This window comes from Electrona antarctica, assembly GCF_951216825.1.
Source record: "Electrona antarctica genome assembly, chromosome: 1".
Lineage (NCBI taxonomy): Eukaryota > Metazoa > Chordata > Actinopteri > Myctophiformes > Myctophidae > Electrona > Electrona antarctica.
Window position 1 is genome coordinate 50930665 of NC_136806.1, and position 18519 is coordinate 50949183.

The 18519-nt window shown below is 43.7% G+C and overlaps 1 protein-coding gene across 3 annotated transcripts in view; it reads right to left on the reverse strand.

Moving 5' to 3' along the window:
* The window catches only part of kdrl (kinase insert domain receptor like), an 87775-nt gene extending 69496 nt beyond the window's left edge, over positions 1-18279 (reverse strand). Inside the window, exons 1-6 of one of the 3 annotated variants that reach the window (XM_079504844.1) lie at positions 18116-18279; positions 8521-8617; positions 6320-6525; positions 3475-3602; positions 920-1079; positions 693-829 (exon numbers count right to left, since the gene is read on the reverse strand). In XM_079504844.1, the coding sequence (XP_079360970.1) occupies positions 693-829; positions 920-1079; positions 3475-3602; positions 6320-6525; positions 8521-8617; positions 18116-18197 (810 nt within the window). In that variant the 5' untranslated portion in view covers positions 18198-18279. Of the gene's footprint in view, positions 1-692; positions 830-919; positions 1080-3474; positions 3603-6319; positions 6526-8520; positions 8621-9262; positions 9371-18115 lie in introns of those variants that run through there. The other 2 variants (XM_079504843.1, XM_079504845.1) reach the window with 2 other exon arrangements.
* Positions 18280-18519: the final 240 nt, after the last annotated feature.

Below are 18519 nucleotides of genomic sequence, written 5' to 3' on the forward strand. Positions count from 1 at the left end.
GAGAGAGAGAGAGAAAGAGAGAGAGAGAGAGAGAGAGAAAGAGAAAAATCATTATGATCGCGTGTTGCATTTAATCAACTTCTCATGCCAGAGACCATTTTCTTTTAGCAGGTGAGTTTATTCCTGATGGAGCAGTTCCATCACTGACTGTGAAATAATGATGCAGATGAACAAAACTCACTTGTAAAACGCTGCACATGGTGGGCCCTATTGTAAACACGTGTAATGCTTTATGGTGTCGTCCACTCACAGTTAACAGTTGTTGTATTGAGTTGTACTTGAAATGTACTGTAATTCTGCAAACTGTTAATAAATCAATCAAAAACAGTGCTGGAGCGTATTCAACAACTCAAAGAGCTGCATTCATTCATCACAAAGTCAGTCGCCTATTTGCAAAGGATATAATGTCATGTTACGTAGAAGCAGTGTGGCACGGCAATGATTCCGGAGGCCCGAGTTGGTGTTGCTAGACCACACTCTCACATCATTACAATGTAACAGAATAATGTTATTCGTTCATGTATTTGCCCACATGGAAAGAGACTTACTGTATTTCCTCTCGCGCAGAACAGTGCCTGTCAGCTTTAGACTCTGAGTGTGCAGGAGCAACTTTTAACACTTTTGAACCCATTAAAACCGGGTAAGCATCGGTGTCATTTCAGATTTTAGCGTCATCTTTTCAAAGAACTTACAATCCTCTTTGGAAACTCCCAGGTGAAGTTGATATTTCCATTATATGTGGTCTCTCCCGAGCAGTTGAGGACAAGCGTATCCCCTACCAACACCCTGACACGGCTTGGGGTAATCTTCACGTTCATAAGAACTTTAGCTGTACAATGGAGGAGAAAAGTGTTATTAGGTTATTAGAATAATGGAACAATTGGTTGTCTGAAATCAGTCATGTGGTCTACAGACTCACTTAGCCTCTGGGGGATGTATCTGGACTCGATGTTGTGGCCGTTGACCCTGGTGACACAGGTGAGGAGGCTGTACATGGTGTACCTGCCGTAGGGGATGGTGACGCCCTGGGTGGGGTCCCACCGCATCTGCTGCAGAACCTCCTCCGATAAGGGAGGCAGCTGTAGCCAGAGAGACATGTGGACAAGCAGAGGACCAGAGGTGTCTGTCAGGACCAGTTTACAATTACAATTTATGCATTTAACAGACGCTCTTAATCCAGAACGATTTACAGTAAGCATTAACCCATTTAGGACAGGTTTTTTTACCCTTCAAGATTGTTGTGTTCTTGTTGCTACGTACAGTATATAGCAACATAACATAACAACAACATCAGAAGGGAGAAGAGTCTGGGACGTGTACGTTGATCGTTGTCCCGGGTGTTTTAGGGAAGGTTCTGAAGGGAGAAGAGTCTGGGACGTGTACGTTGATCGTTGTCCCGGGTGTTTTAGGGAAGGTTCTGAAGGGAGAAGAGTCTGGGACGTGTACGTTGATCGTTGTCCCGGGTGTTTTAGGGAAGGTTCTGAAGGGAGAAGAGTCTGGGACGTGTACGTTGATCGTTGTCCCGGGTGTTTTAGGGAAGGTTCTGAAGGGAGAAGAGTCTGGGACGTGTACGTTGATCGTTGTCCCGGGTGTTTTAGGGAAGGTTCTGAAGGGAGAAGAGTCTGGGACGTGTACGTTGATCGTTGTCCCGGGTGTTTTAGGGAAGGTTCTGAAGGGAGAAGAGTCTGGGACGTGTACGTTGATCATTGTCCCGGGTGTTTTAGGGAAGGTTCTGAAGGGAGAAGAGTCTGGGACGTGTACGTTGATCGTTGTCCCGGGTGTTTTAGGGAAGGTTCTGAAGGGAGAAGAGTCTGGGACGTGTACGTTGATCGGTGTTTTAGGGAAGGTTCTGACAGCTTCCCTGTGTCAGCTGGGAGGGGTTGTAGGAACAGTGACAGATGGACTGTGCTCTACATCAGGGATTCTCAACCTGTGGGTTGGGACCCCCATTCCTTCATTGCAGCATTGATACTTTTACTCAAGTAAAAAATGTCAGTACTTTTTTCCACCTCTGTGTACGTACTGTACAGTACTGTACAGTACTGTACAGTACGTGCCTGACCAAGTTCTCCTAATCACCGTTTGTTCTCAGGCCAAAGAAACATTAAGCCGAGGACGTGGAGGGAAGTGGAGCGAAGGAAGGAAGGAAGGAGACGATGCAGGAAGGAGGAATGCCGTAGATCTGCCCGTGTCACACAGCCACTGTCTTTGTCAACTGAGTAAGACGTGCTTGTCTTGCGGCCAAGACGCTGTGACACACGGTCATATATCAACCTCCGTGTATACACAAGACAACACAGATGTCTACTTGTGCGGAGGGCAACGTTAGCCAGCTTCACATGAGGACCGGGGTTCTTGCAACAGACCCCAAGCTATATTGAAAGTAGTACAAGCTGGTGTTGTGATCTGCATCTCGTACGATATGAACCCCTGTTATCCTCCGCTCCAGTTTCATATGGAGCATCATGACCCTCAGGGGCATCATCGACCTATTGTTTCCTCTGATTGGACACGAGCGTACCGCGTACCAACTGCATTTCCTGCAACGAGATGTTTGTAAAAAGAAGGGGAGCTAAATTTGGAACGGCCCGGTCTATTTCGAGAAAAGCACTCTTGGAACACCTTTCTGTTCTTAGAGGAAGCAGACAGGATGACTCCGTTCGCTGGTGCCCGAAGCTCCTCTCGTTGGCTACTGTCACACCCCTCCAACCGCGTCCGTTTCCGCACGCCAGAGTATCTGACTGCACGAAGGGTGTGAGAAAAGAACGGGAAACCTTAAGTACCGGCAGCCTGTGTTTACCCTTGGAGATCTTTTTTTATTATTATTTTTTTTTACAAATCTGACAAAGAAGGATGCCTTGAAAACACGGTGACGTCAAAGGCTGAGCACTGTCACACAAACAAGAGAGCCTTTTCTTTCACATGAAAATAAGCCGTCTCATTCAAAAGATACCTATACAGTAGAACAGCGTTGAATACTAGTCGCACAAACAAATGTTGTTGGTTAAATTAAAACACCATGTATTACACAACCTCACAGCAAAAATCAGATAATGATGAGAAGATCCTTGCAGTACAGCGGGTTATCGAAATGTTGATCTTGCAAAAACATTGTGCGGACTGTACTTTCTTTTGTATGCTGATCTTCTATTTGTGCTGCACCTGATTACCAGAGTGGATGTATACTTTAACCCATTTTGGGGCGGGAACCCCTTTTGGCGTTAGCATTATGTTATGCTTTAGCTATTGAAAAATAGCAGATCCACAAGCTCATAGCGCGCCACCGAGTGGCGCGCTACGAGCTTGTAGGTCTGCTATTTTTGAAAAACCGAAGAACCACTGACATAGAAACATAGCTTTTTCAGAAAACTGTCAGGATGTAGAAGACATTTTTAGAATCTGATCTCAGGTCAAAGTGGGTTAATAAACACATCATGCAGCCACGTGCTAATGCTAATGCATGTTTGTTCTTACCCCGTGCAGCGTTACAACCGTGTCAGGAGAGGAGGTCCTGCAGGGGACGACCAGGTGGGTCTCATCCCTGTAGATGCCCAAGGCGTGGGGGGTGGAGAAATGGCGTACCGCAAACGGATGCACGGGATCTGCAGAATGGATGTGAAAATTACAACGTTAGAAAGAGTAAGTGAATTGGGGGGAGCTGCATTTCAAAGCAAGATCTACCCCGATGTATTTCTTTCTATAGGATGGCTTGTCCTTTGCAAAGCACGTTGAAATAATTTGCTCAATGCTAGGAAGCAGAGCACATTGTGGTCGTCTTTAATGCCATACAGTAAGCTCTGCTTTTTTGTTTGTTTGTTTTTCTTGCAACTGAATCAAGGCGATGAAACCATGCCATCCCACAGAGATCAAATGGAGTCTGTCTAACAGCATTGGGCAGAGATAGATAGATGCAGTCAGTGCTGTTGTAGTCTGCTATGCAATCAGCCATCAACATCTGCTGTGGGAACGTCACGGCCTGACAAAACTTGAGTGATTTGTGTGAGGTCAAGCAGTATCCGTGTGATAAAGGGGCTATTATTTGAAAAACAAACATTGAAAATGATCTAATAAACACTTGAAGGGCTTTGAAAGGAGTGTGTTAAGAGTTAGACTAAACATGGGGGGCTGGGGGTCTGGGCAGGCGTTTAGATATAGCATGGGGCGGTGGTTAGGGTGACCAGATCCAAACTGTTCATTTGAGGGACAGAAGTATCGCTTGTGTGGGACAAGTGGGATGGGGGGACCCCGTCCCGCCATCCCACTTGTCCCACACAAGCGATACTGGAGTACCGGGTTAGCAACTTACTACTTGAGTTTCTATTTGAGTGCTATATTAAATGCCTTGATGTCATATTCGACCATAGGCCTATTGGCTATCATTAATAAACTCCTCTGGTGTCTCACATTTGTTTTAAAATCATGCTTTATTTTATTTTTTATGCTATTTTAACAGGCTTAAAAACACATCTTGCAGGAAGAGACAATGAGAGAGCTTTACAACAGAAGGCCAACTATTAGGGGACTAAACTATTAGGGCATTTGAACACTGATGCAATTGCCTGCCAGTCACAATGTGGGACAGGGTCTCAATATGTGGGACGCCTGAAAAGTCTTGGAAATGAAGGACTGTCCCACGCAAAGAGAGACATCTGGTCACCCTAGCGGTGGTAGAGAGTCGAGCCCACACCGTAAACGCAGAAGAGGACTTCATCAAAGCTTCAGTTTGCCCAGCAATGTCCACACCTGTTTCAATAAGCAATATACAAAAATACATATTTATTTTTGTACCGTACACACAGAGATCAAAAGAACTATCTAGAGCTAAAGGGTTGTTATCTTGTCATCATCTGATCTTAAACTACAACGTATCAGTGATGCAAAAGCTTCAGGAGACACGATTAAAAAGAAACGGTAGCCAGGACAGGAAATAAATGAGCAGGGCTTCCCATGGAATCACGCTCTCCTTCTCCCACTCCAGACGTGAACGCCTTCTTCATCGCTCAATCTCTCCCTCTCTCAGACAATGAGCTGGGCTCCTTCAGCCTTCAGTGCTCTGCGCGCCAGCAAATACCGTTCCCTGCCTCTCGCTAATAGCTGTAGTCACACATTTGGGAGCACAGAATTGCGTACTCCGTCATATATGATTAATGTAATGTCTTGAAGACTAAATGAGGTATAGGATATCTCTCATAACGTCTGCCTCCTCACAGTTCCTCTCTCTCACTCTCTTTTCTTCCCTGCAGGGCTGGATGTGCTCCAGCTCTTATATCATTCAGGAAAACATCAGACAGCTCTGTGACTGTGTCTGAGCCTTGGCCATTACGTGTTCGCCGCGTTGGCTCACTCCGCACACTAGACCCCACTGTAATGTACTGTACTGAAGGTACCGGCCCATTGAAAATCACCCCTGCATGAACCTTTTAGTGAGAGGCTCCAGTGAACTCATGGCACTTTTTCTGCACGACAAAAAACTGGATGGAAAACAAACACGCCTTTTATAGAAAAGGGGTTTCCTTATCGATGTTATAGTTTATGGAGCCAGTTGTTATATTCTCATTGGAACGGAACTCTTGTTCGTGTTTCCACACGCTTGCTTGCTAATGACTCGGGAGTTACGTACATTAGTGTTAATTTTGAGAGCACATTTAGTTTTAGTCATATTTTAGTCATCTGAAAAGTTGTAGTTTTAGTCTAGTAACTAAATATCATGTCTACACAAAGCATTTTGCCAGGCTTTGATGGCGTCGAAATAGCTGATTTTACACTTGGTTGCGACGCGTTGGTTGCTGTGAGCGCAACCAAACTCTAATTCTACTGGATCCCTTCTCCACTAGTACCTCCATAACATTTCAGTCTAGTTTTATTACTTGGCGAAATCCACAACATATTTAGACTTAGTTTTAGTCATCATAGCTTAGTTTTTATTTAGTTTGTCAGCAAAAAAGTTGTTGAAATGAACACATGCCGTACATTTTTTAGACTTAGATAGCATTTCATACAGACTTACAGCATGTTACGTAGACAGCACTAGAATTGCATTTTATGTAGTCATATCACTTTATAGTATATATGTATAGTATAGTATAGTATGTATAGTTTATATGTATAGTTTCATTATATAGATATTCCACTGTTACGTTCTTAGCTTACGCATGTTTCATGTTTCTACTTTGGAGGTGGAGGTTTCAGAGTAAAAGCGGCCATGTCTTTCCGGCGCCCCAGAACTCCTATTTTGAAGGAATCCCAGTGCTGATTGTGTTTAAAAGCGTCTGCTAAATGCCTAAATTGTACATTTTGAGCCACGCGTTCCTCTGCTCACCTTTGACATAGACATAGACGGAGCTGCCGTGGTCCGGATGGTCCTGGGAGTATCTGCAGCTGTACCGGCCTGTGTCGTTGGCCAGCAGGTGTCTGACCGTCAGCTTGCTGCAGTGGGAGTGGACCCTGGGCTCACACTCCCTCACGGACACCTCGTCTGCCGTGACGGAGCGCCAGGGCAGGGTCCAGTGCAGTCCAGCAGAGCCCCTGACAGACATGACAGACAGACACGAAGCACACATGAATAATACAGACTTGCCGCTGGAGCAACTCGGGACGATTTGAGCACTTGTTATTTACGTTACACTGACAACGTTTTCAATGTATGGTTCCATCTTCGTCAGACATGAAGATGAACTCTGAGAGATGGGACTGCAGAGTCGGTATTCCGTTTATTGTATTAAGAAACCATTAAAACCGGGAAAGGAAAGCATCTGTGTCGTTTTAGATGTTTAGCTAGATACTGTGTATATATAGCGCAAATGAGCATCGCGCCTGTCACAGACATGCGCAGAGCAAGTTCAGTCAGGAAACTCAGTGCAGTTGCTGCCGGCCGTTCATTGGGCCGCCTCAGCATCACGTTCTCATTCACTTCATCCAATAACACACTCATCACCCATCTTCAGACCGGCTATTTAAACAGGAAGTTTGCACTGCTTAATCTGCTTGCTTGTTTGCATCTGATGAAATTCCACAGACATGAGTCTTCAAAACCACAGCTGAATTTCAGTTTCGTTATTTGACCTTGTCAAGATTGCATGTCCTGCAGTATTCTACGGGAAAAACAAAAGTAACAAATGATCGGTCCAATGGTTGGACTTGTAGCTGGCTCTCTGCCCCTCAAGTTCTTCTCAACCGGTGTTTATTTTGAAGCCTATTTTGTTTGGGAGCCCATTACAATAATCCGGAGTCTTCTGATAACTTAAACTTTCACATGGGAACATGCCTCCTTATGGGATGATGTGCTCGGCTAACACATATTTCCACAGTGTTCATTTTAAAGCTGTCATTAAAGAGATCCCAGAGGAGCTTCAAACATGACTTGCATACCACTGCCTTTGGCCTGCCGCACTTTGGGTCAAGCAACCTTTAAGCAGCTCTCATCCAGGGACAGATTGGAACCCATGACAGTATATGGGCCGGGGCATTTTCAGCACAAGATTGCCTTGTAGGGAAGCGTTGCATTACATTAGATAGATCTGTGTGCAGCTTAGCTTAGCATTCCTGGCATGGCTACACAATGATGCAAGATTCCATAAATGCTTTAGCAAACTGCGTACGACATGCCCCACTGGGGTCTCCACCAGTCCCCTTGGGGGGGTATGTTGCATCAGGTTGATAAATGAGGACCACCACCCACCATGATAAGTTAACCCATTAACACCGACCGGGAAGGCCTGTGTCATTGTCTCCACCAGGCCAAAGGCATGGGGAGAGAGTATGTTTTGCCCTCCGTCCGTGTGTCCATGTATCTGTGTGTCCGTCAGTCTGTCTGTTACCAGCTAATCTCCGGCACAGTTAACCCGGTCGATGCCAAACTTTGCACACACACTCCCTGGATGCCAATGACGAACCTCTGCCCCAAATTTTCCAGAACGGCCTGTTATAGCGCCACCATCAGGCATATTTTCACATTTTTACCGCACCGATCTGCGTGAAACGTTGAATGCACAATCCCTAGAGGCCAAGGAAAAACCTTTGCCCTGCATTTTTCACATCTACTTTTTATATAGGCTGAGGAATAAATCCCACCCTTTTCACATTGGCCTGTTATAGTGCCAACAACAGGTGGATTTTTGCAAAACACATTTTTGGAACAAAATGCCTCAAGTCATCCAATTGCCATCAAAGGCGTAAGAAGCCACCCTATTCAAATTGGCCTATTATAGCGCCACCAGGAGGCCACTATATCTTTGACTATTCAAAGATAATGACAATTTGTACACATCTTTATATTTTAAAGCGAACATTTTTAAACTCAAATCATTGCTTTTGGGAACAGCGAAAATGGCAGATTTAAAATCCCACTGTGTGGGATCTCTTCTTCCAGCCTATTGACAATGTATGAGGAATTCAATGAATGTAACCTGTAATATGAAAAATGCAGCCTTTTTTCTTTTCTTTTTTTTTTTTTTTTCCTTTTGTATCTCAATAAAATTAAGTGAAAAAAAAAAAACCCCACTGTGAGCTTGGAGGAGTTACCTGCACATGATGCTGAGCGAGCCCCCGCTGTGGTGCATCTGTGGATTTTCAGAGGGCAGCATTATAGGTGCTGGCAAGTTCTGTCTGCTCAGGAGGCCTGCTGAAACAAACACACACACACACACACACACACACACACACACACACACACACACACACACACACACACACACACACACACACACACACACACACACACACACACACACACACACACACACACACACACACACACACACGTGCGTAGGAGAGAGAGAGAGAGAGAGGGAGATATGGTGGAGTTGAACATAGTGAACAGTTGTAACCTTCAACTGAGAGGGTGAACTGGGGTGGACGCAGATTGAATACATCATGGGACCACAATGGAAACAAGTCCTCTGGACTTTTTGGTGTCATCCTTTTAGCCCAAACTGTACCCGTGCTGTTTGCATTCATGCCTAAATAAAAAGTATCCAGTCAATCCAAAACCAACTTCCACACACAAACCTGCCAGTCAAACTGACTGTGAGGAGGGTGCTTAGTGCTTACTTCCCAGCAAGTTATATAGTGGTGGAAAGTAACTAAGTACTTTTACTTAAGTACTGTACTTAAGTACAATTCTTAGGTATTTGTATTTCCAATTTCCAGCACTTTTACTTCTACTCCACTACATCTCAAGAGCCAAAATGTGTACTTTTACATTTATTTGAAAACTTTAGTTACTAGTTACTTTAGAGATTTTAATTTTGATTGGAAAACATACTGTAAAGTTGCCCGAGGGCCAAGGCTCCAAAAACAGTCAGCGATGCTTTTTGTGGATTTTATTTCTCCCAAACTCCAACTCCAGTGCAGATATGAACAGTGAAAAAATATCAAACAGCAAAAATAATACTGGCCAAAAATCCAAAATAAAGAACTCAAAAATACTTAATGCAAAACATAGGACAAAGGGGGAAAGAACAAAACCGCACTAGGCTATGCCCATGAGATGGGCCCTAGCAGCTCTCTCACTAGGCTGTCAGCATGTTTCCTGCCCGAGCATAACTGACTTAGGCCTCACTCAGACCTTTACTGCAGTGCTGTATGCCTGTTGGATGAATGTTGTGTAGTGTCATGGGTGCCCCAATGCATTTCCAATGGGAGTCACATGGTTTGACACAACATTTGTGTTGTATGAGGGGGAGGGGCGCAGTCGAAACACAGCCGAAAGCCATACAACAGCTTGTAGTCCAAAATGTGGACTACAAACCATGCGACTTCCATTGGAAATGCATTGGGGCGGCCATGACACTACACAACATTCATCCAACAAGCATACAGCAATGCAGTAAAGGTCTGAGTGAGGCCTTACTCTGCCTGCCTGCAGTCTCCCTTTTATAGGAGAGGATCCTACCACACACAGAGAACCACTTAACTCAAATCAGCTGATCTACCAGCTCACACGTATCATATGAACATGAATAAGTAACCAATTAAATAGATGTTCTATTTTAGACTAAACATCATTTAAGTTTGCATCCAGTTCAAAAGATAATAGACATACTTTGCTCATAAACATTGTGAAACACCCCTACTCCTCAACAGTACTTGGCACCTTCCCCACCCTTAAGCTGAATGGCTGAGCCCTGCTCTCAGTGCTCTGGTTCAGCAGTTCAGATTCAAACAGAAGTGTGCCAGCACTGCAGACAAACAATGAGCAAACACCGGTTACAATAAACTGAATGTTTTACCCTGCAAGTCTGCAAGTATCATTTCATTTGTGCATCATCGTGAAACATTGATATCATTGTGAATCATGAATAAGTTGTGAATGCATTCATCAACAGCATTGACACTTATATGTTAGGACCTTACAAGGCTGCATTGTTCTTGCAGAGAGTTACGGCTAACTAAATGGTTCTGTACCTGCGTCTGACCGGGAGGTCAACATACTCTCATGGGGAGAGAGTATGTTTTGCCCTCCGTCCGTGTGTCCATGTATCTGTGTGTCCGTCCGTCTGTCTGTTACCAGCTAATCTCCGGCACAGTTAACCCGGTCGATGCCAAACTTTGCACACACACTCCCTGGATGCCAATGACGAACCTCTGCCCCAAATATTCCAGAACGGCCTGTTATAGCGCCACCATCAGGCATATTTTCACATTTTTACTGCACCGATCTGCGTGAAACGTTGAATGCACAATCCCTAGAGGCCAAGGAAAAACCTTTGCCCTGCATTTTTCACATCTACTTTTTATATAGGCTGAGGAATAAATCCCACCCTTTTCACACTGGCCTGTTATAGCGCCAACAACAGGTGGATTTTTGCAAAACACATTTTTGGAACAAAATGCCTCAAATCATCCAATTGCCATCAAAGGCGTAAGAAGCCACCCTATTCAAATTGGCCTATTATAGCGCCACCAGGAGGCCACTATATCTTTGACTATTCAAAGATAATGACAATTTGTACACATCTTTTTATATTTTAAAGCGAACATTTTTAAACTCAAATCATTGCTTTTGGGAACAGCGAAAATGGCAGATTTAAAATCCCACTGCGTGGGATCTCTTCTTCCAGCCTATTGACAATGTATGAGGAATTCAATGAATGTATCAATATGATATAACCTTGATATAAATATGATATAACCTTATTACCTTTATTTTACTTTATTGTGTGTCTGTTTTGGTCCTGTATTTCAGTCTTTTTTATTTACTTATTTTTCTCAAGGTGTTCTTAATGTATTGTGTGCTTATGTCTAGTGGTGTATATATGTATGTTGCTATGTCTTGTTGTGTGTAAAAAAAACAATAAAAACAATTTAATAATAATAATAATATGTTAGGACCGGTCTGCCCCACTACCCACAGTCACTTCAGTTGCTTCCACACCGGCCGGTGGTCTAAATTAATAGTTGGATGCCTCTGTGTGGTGTGTGCGTACGTGCAATGTCCTTAATCAGAGTGTGTTTGTTTGTATAGGGCACGGGCTGCCCCGTGACACATACAGTACATTAACCACTTCAGCGCTATACGTTTTGGCTATTTTCAATAGATTTTCTACACATTTTGAACTTGTGAAATGGGACATTCTGCAATATGAGTACTTTTACTTGTAGTACTTTAAGTACATTTTGATGCCGATACTTTTGTACTTTTACTCAAGTACAATTTCAATTCCGTACTTTTACTTGTAACGAAGTAGTTCTAAATTGCAGTATTGGTACTTTTACTTAAGTAAAACAATTGAGTACCTTTTCCACCGCTGGTTATATAACAACCCTACCCCCACCACCACACATGCACCTGTCAAGCATTAGATGTGATTGCATTTACCAGTGACCTTGTTCAAGCTCTGCATGGATCTCACATCTGTAAAGGCAAAAGAGAGTCTGAATGGGCGGGTTCTTGTAACTGTGAATAGGTCATTTGCACTGTGCTCCGCAAAGGAAACACTGTCATTCTCTATCTATGCTGTGCCTGGATGAGTGACTGATTTCCTTCTTTTCACTGGTGTTCCCCAAGGCTGCGTGCAGGGAGCCCTGTCATTGTGTTGTCCTGGTCTAGTTGCCAGGCTAACACATGTATTAATACCGCTATGTGTTTATTGATATGAGTGTGGCAGCATGGCACTGTTAGTATAATCAAAATGAGAAAGTCAATAGAATTACACGACAGCTTAGTCCCGGCATGTTTGTCATGCACTCACCTGCACTTGTGCATGCACACATGCATGGAGTTTTTCCACACATGCGCACACACACACACACACACACACAGTGTCACACACACACACACACACACACAGTGTCTCACACACACACACACACACACACACACACACACACACACACACACACACACACACACACACACACACACACACACACACACACACACACACACACACACAGACTCCAGTATGTGTTTCATAATTATTATGAACAGCTGCGCTGCACAAGAATGAGCTGACCATGCCAAATGTTGGCACTCAATATCAACTTCCTCACACAATGTTATAGCATCATTGTTTAATTGTCCAAGGTAATTTGGAGGGGAAAGGACTTGGCTTGTGTTCTTTCATATGATTCTGCTCCCATCAGAATTCCAGCATACAGTACTGATATTAGATTAATGCAAGCCCAACATCCTCATCCAAGAACACGATTATAAAATCTGCACATTTATGGCCAAATGTATTGTTGTTGGGTTTGTCCTCATTTGTCGCGACTAAATTGCCAGATGATTGTTGTCATCGGATACCCAGTTGTCTCTCGTTATGTCTGGAAACTGCCAGCAACTTGCTTCAATTAAACTGCTGGAAATAAAAGCTTATGGTCACAAAATCAGATTGACGATGGATTTGATCCTGGAGAGTTTGTGAAACAGTGTGTCACTGACTGTACCGTCTGCGTGACTGTGCATGTAACATCTGTGTTACTTCCGTCACTACTGTGTACTGAAGAACAAGCAAGCAAGCGTGCATGCACACACGCGCACATACACACACACACACATGCAGCACACTTTATACACACACACACACACACACACACACACACACACACACACACACACACACACACACACACACACACACACACACACACACACACACACACACACACACACACACACACACACACACACACACACACACACTTTACCATCAACTACAACTTGACCTTGGACCTTGCTAGTGGCCAGCCCATCTCTTCAAATCAGGCCAGTAGGTCTCCACATTAAACACACTATACAGATGAAACTCCCCTCAAGACCCCTCTCCTCCCATTCAGACCCTGTCTCCCTACACCCATAACCCCCGCGATCAAATCCTCCACCTGCCCAACGCTGACCTCAGCAGTCAGACCCCCCCCCCCCCCCCCCCCCAAACACACACACACCGCCACCAAAAACAGCTGTGTGCTGAAATTCTCCAGCAGAACAGGCTTAAAAATGGCAGAGACGGTGCTTATTGTGATGGTTCAGGGGGGTCCAGGGCTGGTTCTCATTAGAAGCCATTAAGAAGAAGAGGACAGGCATGGAACAAACAGAGAAGGGGGTGGGGGCGGGGGATGAGAGAGAGAGAGGAAAAAGAGAGAAAAACTCCAAACTGAGTTTCCATACCTCCGACAATTGGCCGGTTGTTGGGCCAGTCATCATGAGCATACAAATTGTAGATGATAATTGAAACACGGCCTTAGGATTCCTCTAGGATTCCATTTATAGGCCCTTGTCCTCATGTGGCATATGAGAATGGGAACCAGCAGCACAGGGCACTGGGTTTTGCAAAGTTACATATGTTTGGCAAACATAATGCAGTAGATTCACATCAAGCCCGGAAATGAAGACTTTAACTTTCGCTTCACGCAATGTTGTACTCCAAGATCTGCTCTGCGCTATTCTGAAATGTTTGTGGTACAGAGAATTCAATACAAATATTTAGTCTGAACGACAGGACAAGGACTCCAAACAACATCCAACGAATAACCCCGAAGAGTTTTTCCAACCAAACTGTCCAAGTTAGGAAATAAATATCTAAATGCTAAAGTTGATCATCAGTTTTTCATTTACGCCTTCTGTAACTAAAAAAAGCTTGCATGGCTAGTCAATAACAATTGTTGTTTTATGCGAGTGTGGTTTCCAAAAGCAACTGGAAGTGCAGATCCGTGTAAGCTATGGAAATATGATATTTAGTTGTTTCATAGCTTTCCACTTAGACAATTCTAATATAGCACTGGAATTATAAGTCAAACTCTCGTTGCGACTGCCCAACCCCTTTTTTGTTGTTGCATGGAGCAAACCAAACACCATTGTTTTCAAAAACAGAATCTCAATGACCCAATGTAAGGTTATGAGCGTGTGTCGGCAGCCTTGTGATTTCTCCTGGGCATGTGTGTAATAAAAGACACCGTTACTGTAAGATATGACTGTACTATCACTAAGTTTTACCGGAAACCCCCAGTCACAACCCTTCAAGTGCTGGGCATAATGTACGGAATTCCCTACTCCTTTTGCAGTGCGTACACACATCATCTCCATGAACTTTCCGGCACGCCATCAAACAGGGAGACAGTCTCTGGAGTGAGGGGAGAGGATCTTTTTTTGGTGTTTCAAGGTAAAAAGCACAAAACAGCATCATGACTCACTTGTTTAACCTTGCCACTCCATTTCTTTGTACTTCTAAATGTGAACTACAAAAGCAATAGAAAGGACAGACAGGGAGTCTACGACTTTATAAAAGAGCGGGGTCAGAGGCTGATGAATCATCTGTAGGCTGGAGTGTGTCCATGGATACAGCAGTGCAACAGTAGCTAGTGGGCAGCCAGCAAGTGGACAACTGCAAGAGTAGTTTCCTGTCTTTGTGCCTGGGAGTTAGTGCACATTCAGCTTAGCCTAATAATAATAATAGCCTAATAATGTGAATTACACTAACGCAATGGAATATAAAATGAAATGATACTCTTCTATATCATTAAGAGATTTTTTTTGTTTACAAATAATATGTTTAAAAGAGGTCTACTTTATTTGCTGTTACCTAAGTACCTAAGTAAAAAAGTAGTCTTTGAATGACAAAAAAGTGGCCGCACACACACACTAGCCAAAGTGCCAAAAATCTATTATAGTACGCCAAGAAAAAATAAACCGTTTTGAGATCAAATCAAATCAAATCAGAGCTCTGTTGTCATACAACTATTGGGATTTAAGGTGTGACAAAACAGCTACCATATACTGCCATGACTCTTTGTGTTTATTGCTTCTCATTTCATGGAATGTTGCCTATGTTATGTCAGGGTAGACAAACAGTTAAGACAAATTCATAAGGAGTTCTATAAACCTTGCTGAATGATTTACAATATTGGGTTGATAGATACTTTTGACAAGAGTCGGGAGCACCTGCCAAAATAAGAAGTGGTTAGAATACAGCTCTGGGCTGGTCTGTATGATCTCCAAGTCCCGGACTATTCACCCGTCATCGGGTCCTTTGGAAACCCCTCCACTTTGCCAATTGCAAGGTTAAGACAACAGCTAACGAGTGCCTTTTTTATTAGCCACGTATAAGTCTTCTGAGATTTGGAAACAAAATGCCCCAGACTCCCCTTTAAAAAAGCAAAATAAAGGAACATCTGGCCATGATGGGTGGGCAAATCCAGGTTATACAGAGTTGAGCATCGCAAACAAGAGATATCTCCAGCACAAGATTCCTAACCTTGTTCCATAACAAGTAAGATTAGGACTAGCCAACAGACAGAAGCTCCTTGAAATTGAAATTTCATGCAGGGTTAAAACAAAATATATTGCTGGGCTCAGAGTGGATATCAATAGTTATGGACAGGATGCTCATATCATCCCATGTTAAGAACTGCAATAAGGACCAATGTTTTACATTATATATAATAACTCCCAGCGTAACCGATAGACTAATCCCTCATGTACATCAGAGGTCTGTGTGTGTGTGTGCGTGCGTGCGTGCGTGCGTGCATGCGTGCTTGCTTGCGCGTGGCGTGTGCACTAGGACGACCTCTCATTGCTCCCATTTTCCACTCCATCTCAAATGTGAAAGCAGTGGAGAAAAAAAAACCTCAAAGACAAATTAGCTGGAGCATCGACTCCTAACCCTGAGAGATGAGTCCAGATGAAATATTGGGGTCATGAAATTGCTGGATAGTTTGGGGTGTACCGTACATTTCAGGTTTACAACTGCTATGAAAAGGAACCTAAAATGAGAACGTATTGCTTATGTGTTTTTTGTATTGCTTATGTGTATTCAACCTACCCAAAGCCACTGACATTTACTCCACTTACTAACATTTTAATACTTGGAATGACTAAAACAATAGCCTATAAGTCTAGAGTTTCATCTCTCCAGGGTCTTATTGAACAACGGATAGCCTCATTTACAAATCACGAGAGAGATATGGGGAGAGTTTTAAGAATTTTAGATTGCCAATTTCTTGGAAATAATTAATATGCACAATTGAAAAATAAACGAGAAAAAGACACACTGTATTCAGCGCCCAACAGAATATGCTTTCAGCATTCAGAATCAAAGCTCTCCTTACACCACCTCTCTGGCGTGGCATCATTGGGGAGATGGCATTTGACATTGAATGACACACAACAAGCAACAAGGAGTTTCGCTAAGAAATCTTTGCTCAGGTATAGCGTGTCACATTTCCGTGACCTCTACCGGCCTCAGAACAATTCCAGGGCGCCTCTTGCTCCAACGTCCGCTTCCTCCTTGTGTCTTTCCCACGCTCTGCATGTGGATAGTGAAGGAAATCAACTCAAAAACACAGCAGAGTAGACAAAGCTACAAGGGGGCTGAAGGTGTTTGTTGTGTGGAGGCAGTGGCGGGGCGGAGGGGGTGGGTGGGGATGTCAGTGTTTCCTCTGTTTGGATGTGCACTTTGTTTGGACATAATGGCGAGGAAGGCATCTGCCTATCTCTGCGGTGCATCAAGGCAAGGCTAAATGTGGGGGGAACAAACAGTCACCTTTTATAGAGACGTCAACATCACGGAGCTGTCAAGCAATAACAGTTGCTGTACTACCGTCAAGTTTACCCACGACCCACCTTTCACACAGGAGAATGGTTCACGCACAACTGGAATAAACCTGAGCCACAACAGCAAATGCACTATGCAGGCAGCCTATATTTTAGAATAATAATAAGTGAACTACTTATTCACACTTAAATATGCATCTTCACAATGTGCAATATAAAGCCCACCTATACGCTTAGCCTGCAGTTTTAATAACCAGTGGTAAATGGTAAATGGTAAATGGTGCATTTATATAGCGCCTTTATCCAAGGCGCTTTACATAGATTGTGCATTACATTCACCCATTCACACACACATTCATACACCGATTGCAGCGGAAGCCATGCAAGCTACCAACCAGCACATCGGGAGCAATTTGGGGGTCAGTGTCTTGCCCAAGGACACTTCGACATGTAGACAGGAGGAGCCGGGATTCGAACCGCCGACCCATGGATCATTGGACAACCTGCTCTACCTCTTGAGCCACAGTCGCCCCGCAGTGGCATTGCAGTGGAGCTCAAAGCACTCCAGAGGATATCACATCTCCCCTCTTTACAATCCACATTAACGTCCAATTAGCTTACTACTATAGGGTGAGGCTACCTCTGGCGGCCAATGCAATAACTGCACTGTCTGCACACCCAAATGCAAGTCTACCTGTTGGCATGCTAATTCTGCTGAAATATGCACTGGATAGGAATGACATTGTAGGATAAATCTCGAATTTAGGGTATAGCAAATTGCTTTTATAGGCTATATAGGCTTTACCAGTAACGATATATTTGTAATGATGAGAATGAGGTTATAGCTACTAGGCTGCCTAACAGCCGGTAAGGACTCGATTTACCATACAGTCTGCTCAGTGCTCTACGATTAAAAATAAAAGTTTTAACAATAAATGTGAACATTTGCCGGAGAACATACAAATGATAGGCTATCCAGAGACCTGAAAAGATCTGCCGATAAACGGCAAACTATAGAATCGTTCGTATATGCGCCGGCGGTAGGCTACAGTCTGAATGCGAAATAGTCAAATTAATTACTAGGTAACTTGTAGGTAATACGGATAAACACGAATAAAACGTTACCATGTATGGGTCCCGTGAAGAAGCAAAGGACAACAGCCGCCAACTTCAGGCAGTCAGATGGGGCCATTCTGTCACCCCACATATTCGGCAAAAAAAAAAAAGAATCCAATGAGTTTTTGTAATTGATAGTTCCAGGTGGATGGAAGAAAGAAAAAGAAGACAAAAAAATCTAAACTGCGTCTCTAAGATGTTTGAAAATAAAATGAATGTTTAATCCGCACAAACAATAAATGCTCAGGTGTAAACGCAAAAGCCTGCAGCGTTTATCTCGTATGCCATCCCATGGCGCGTTGCATTGGGTTCGCAGGGGAGCTCTCTCCTCTCCTCTCCTCTCCTCTCCTGCGCTGCAGACTATAGTGAGTCCAAGTTGAACGTGCACGCAGATGAGTGGATCCACAACAGGG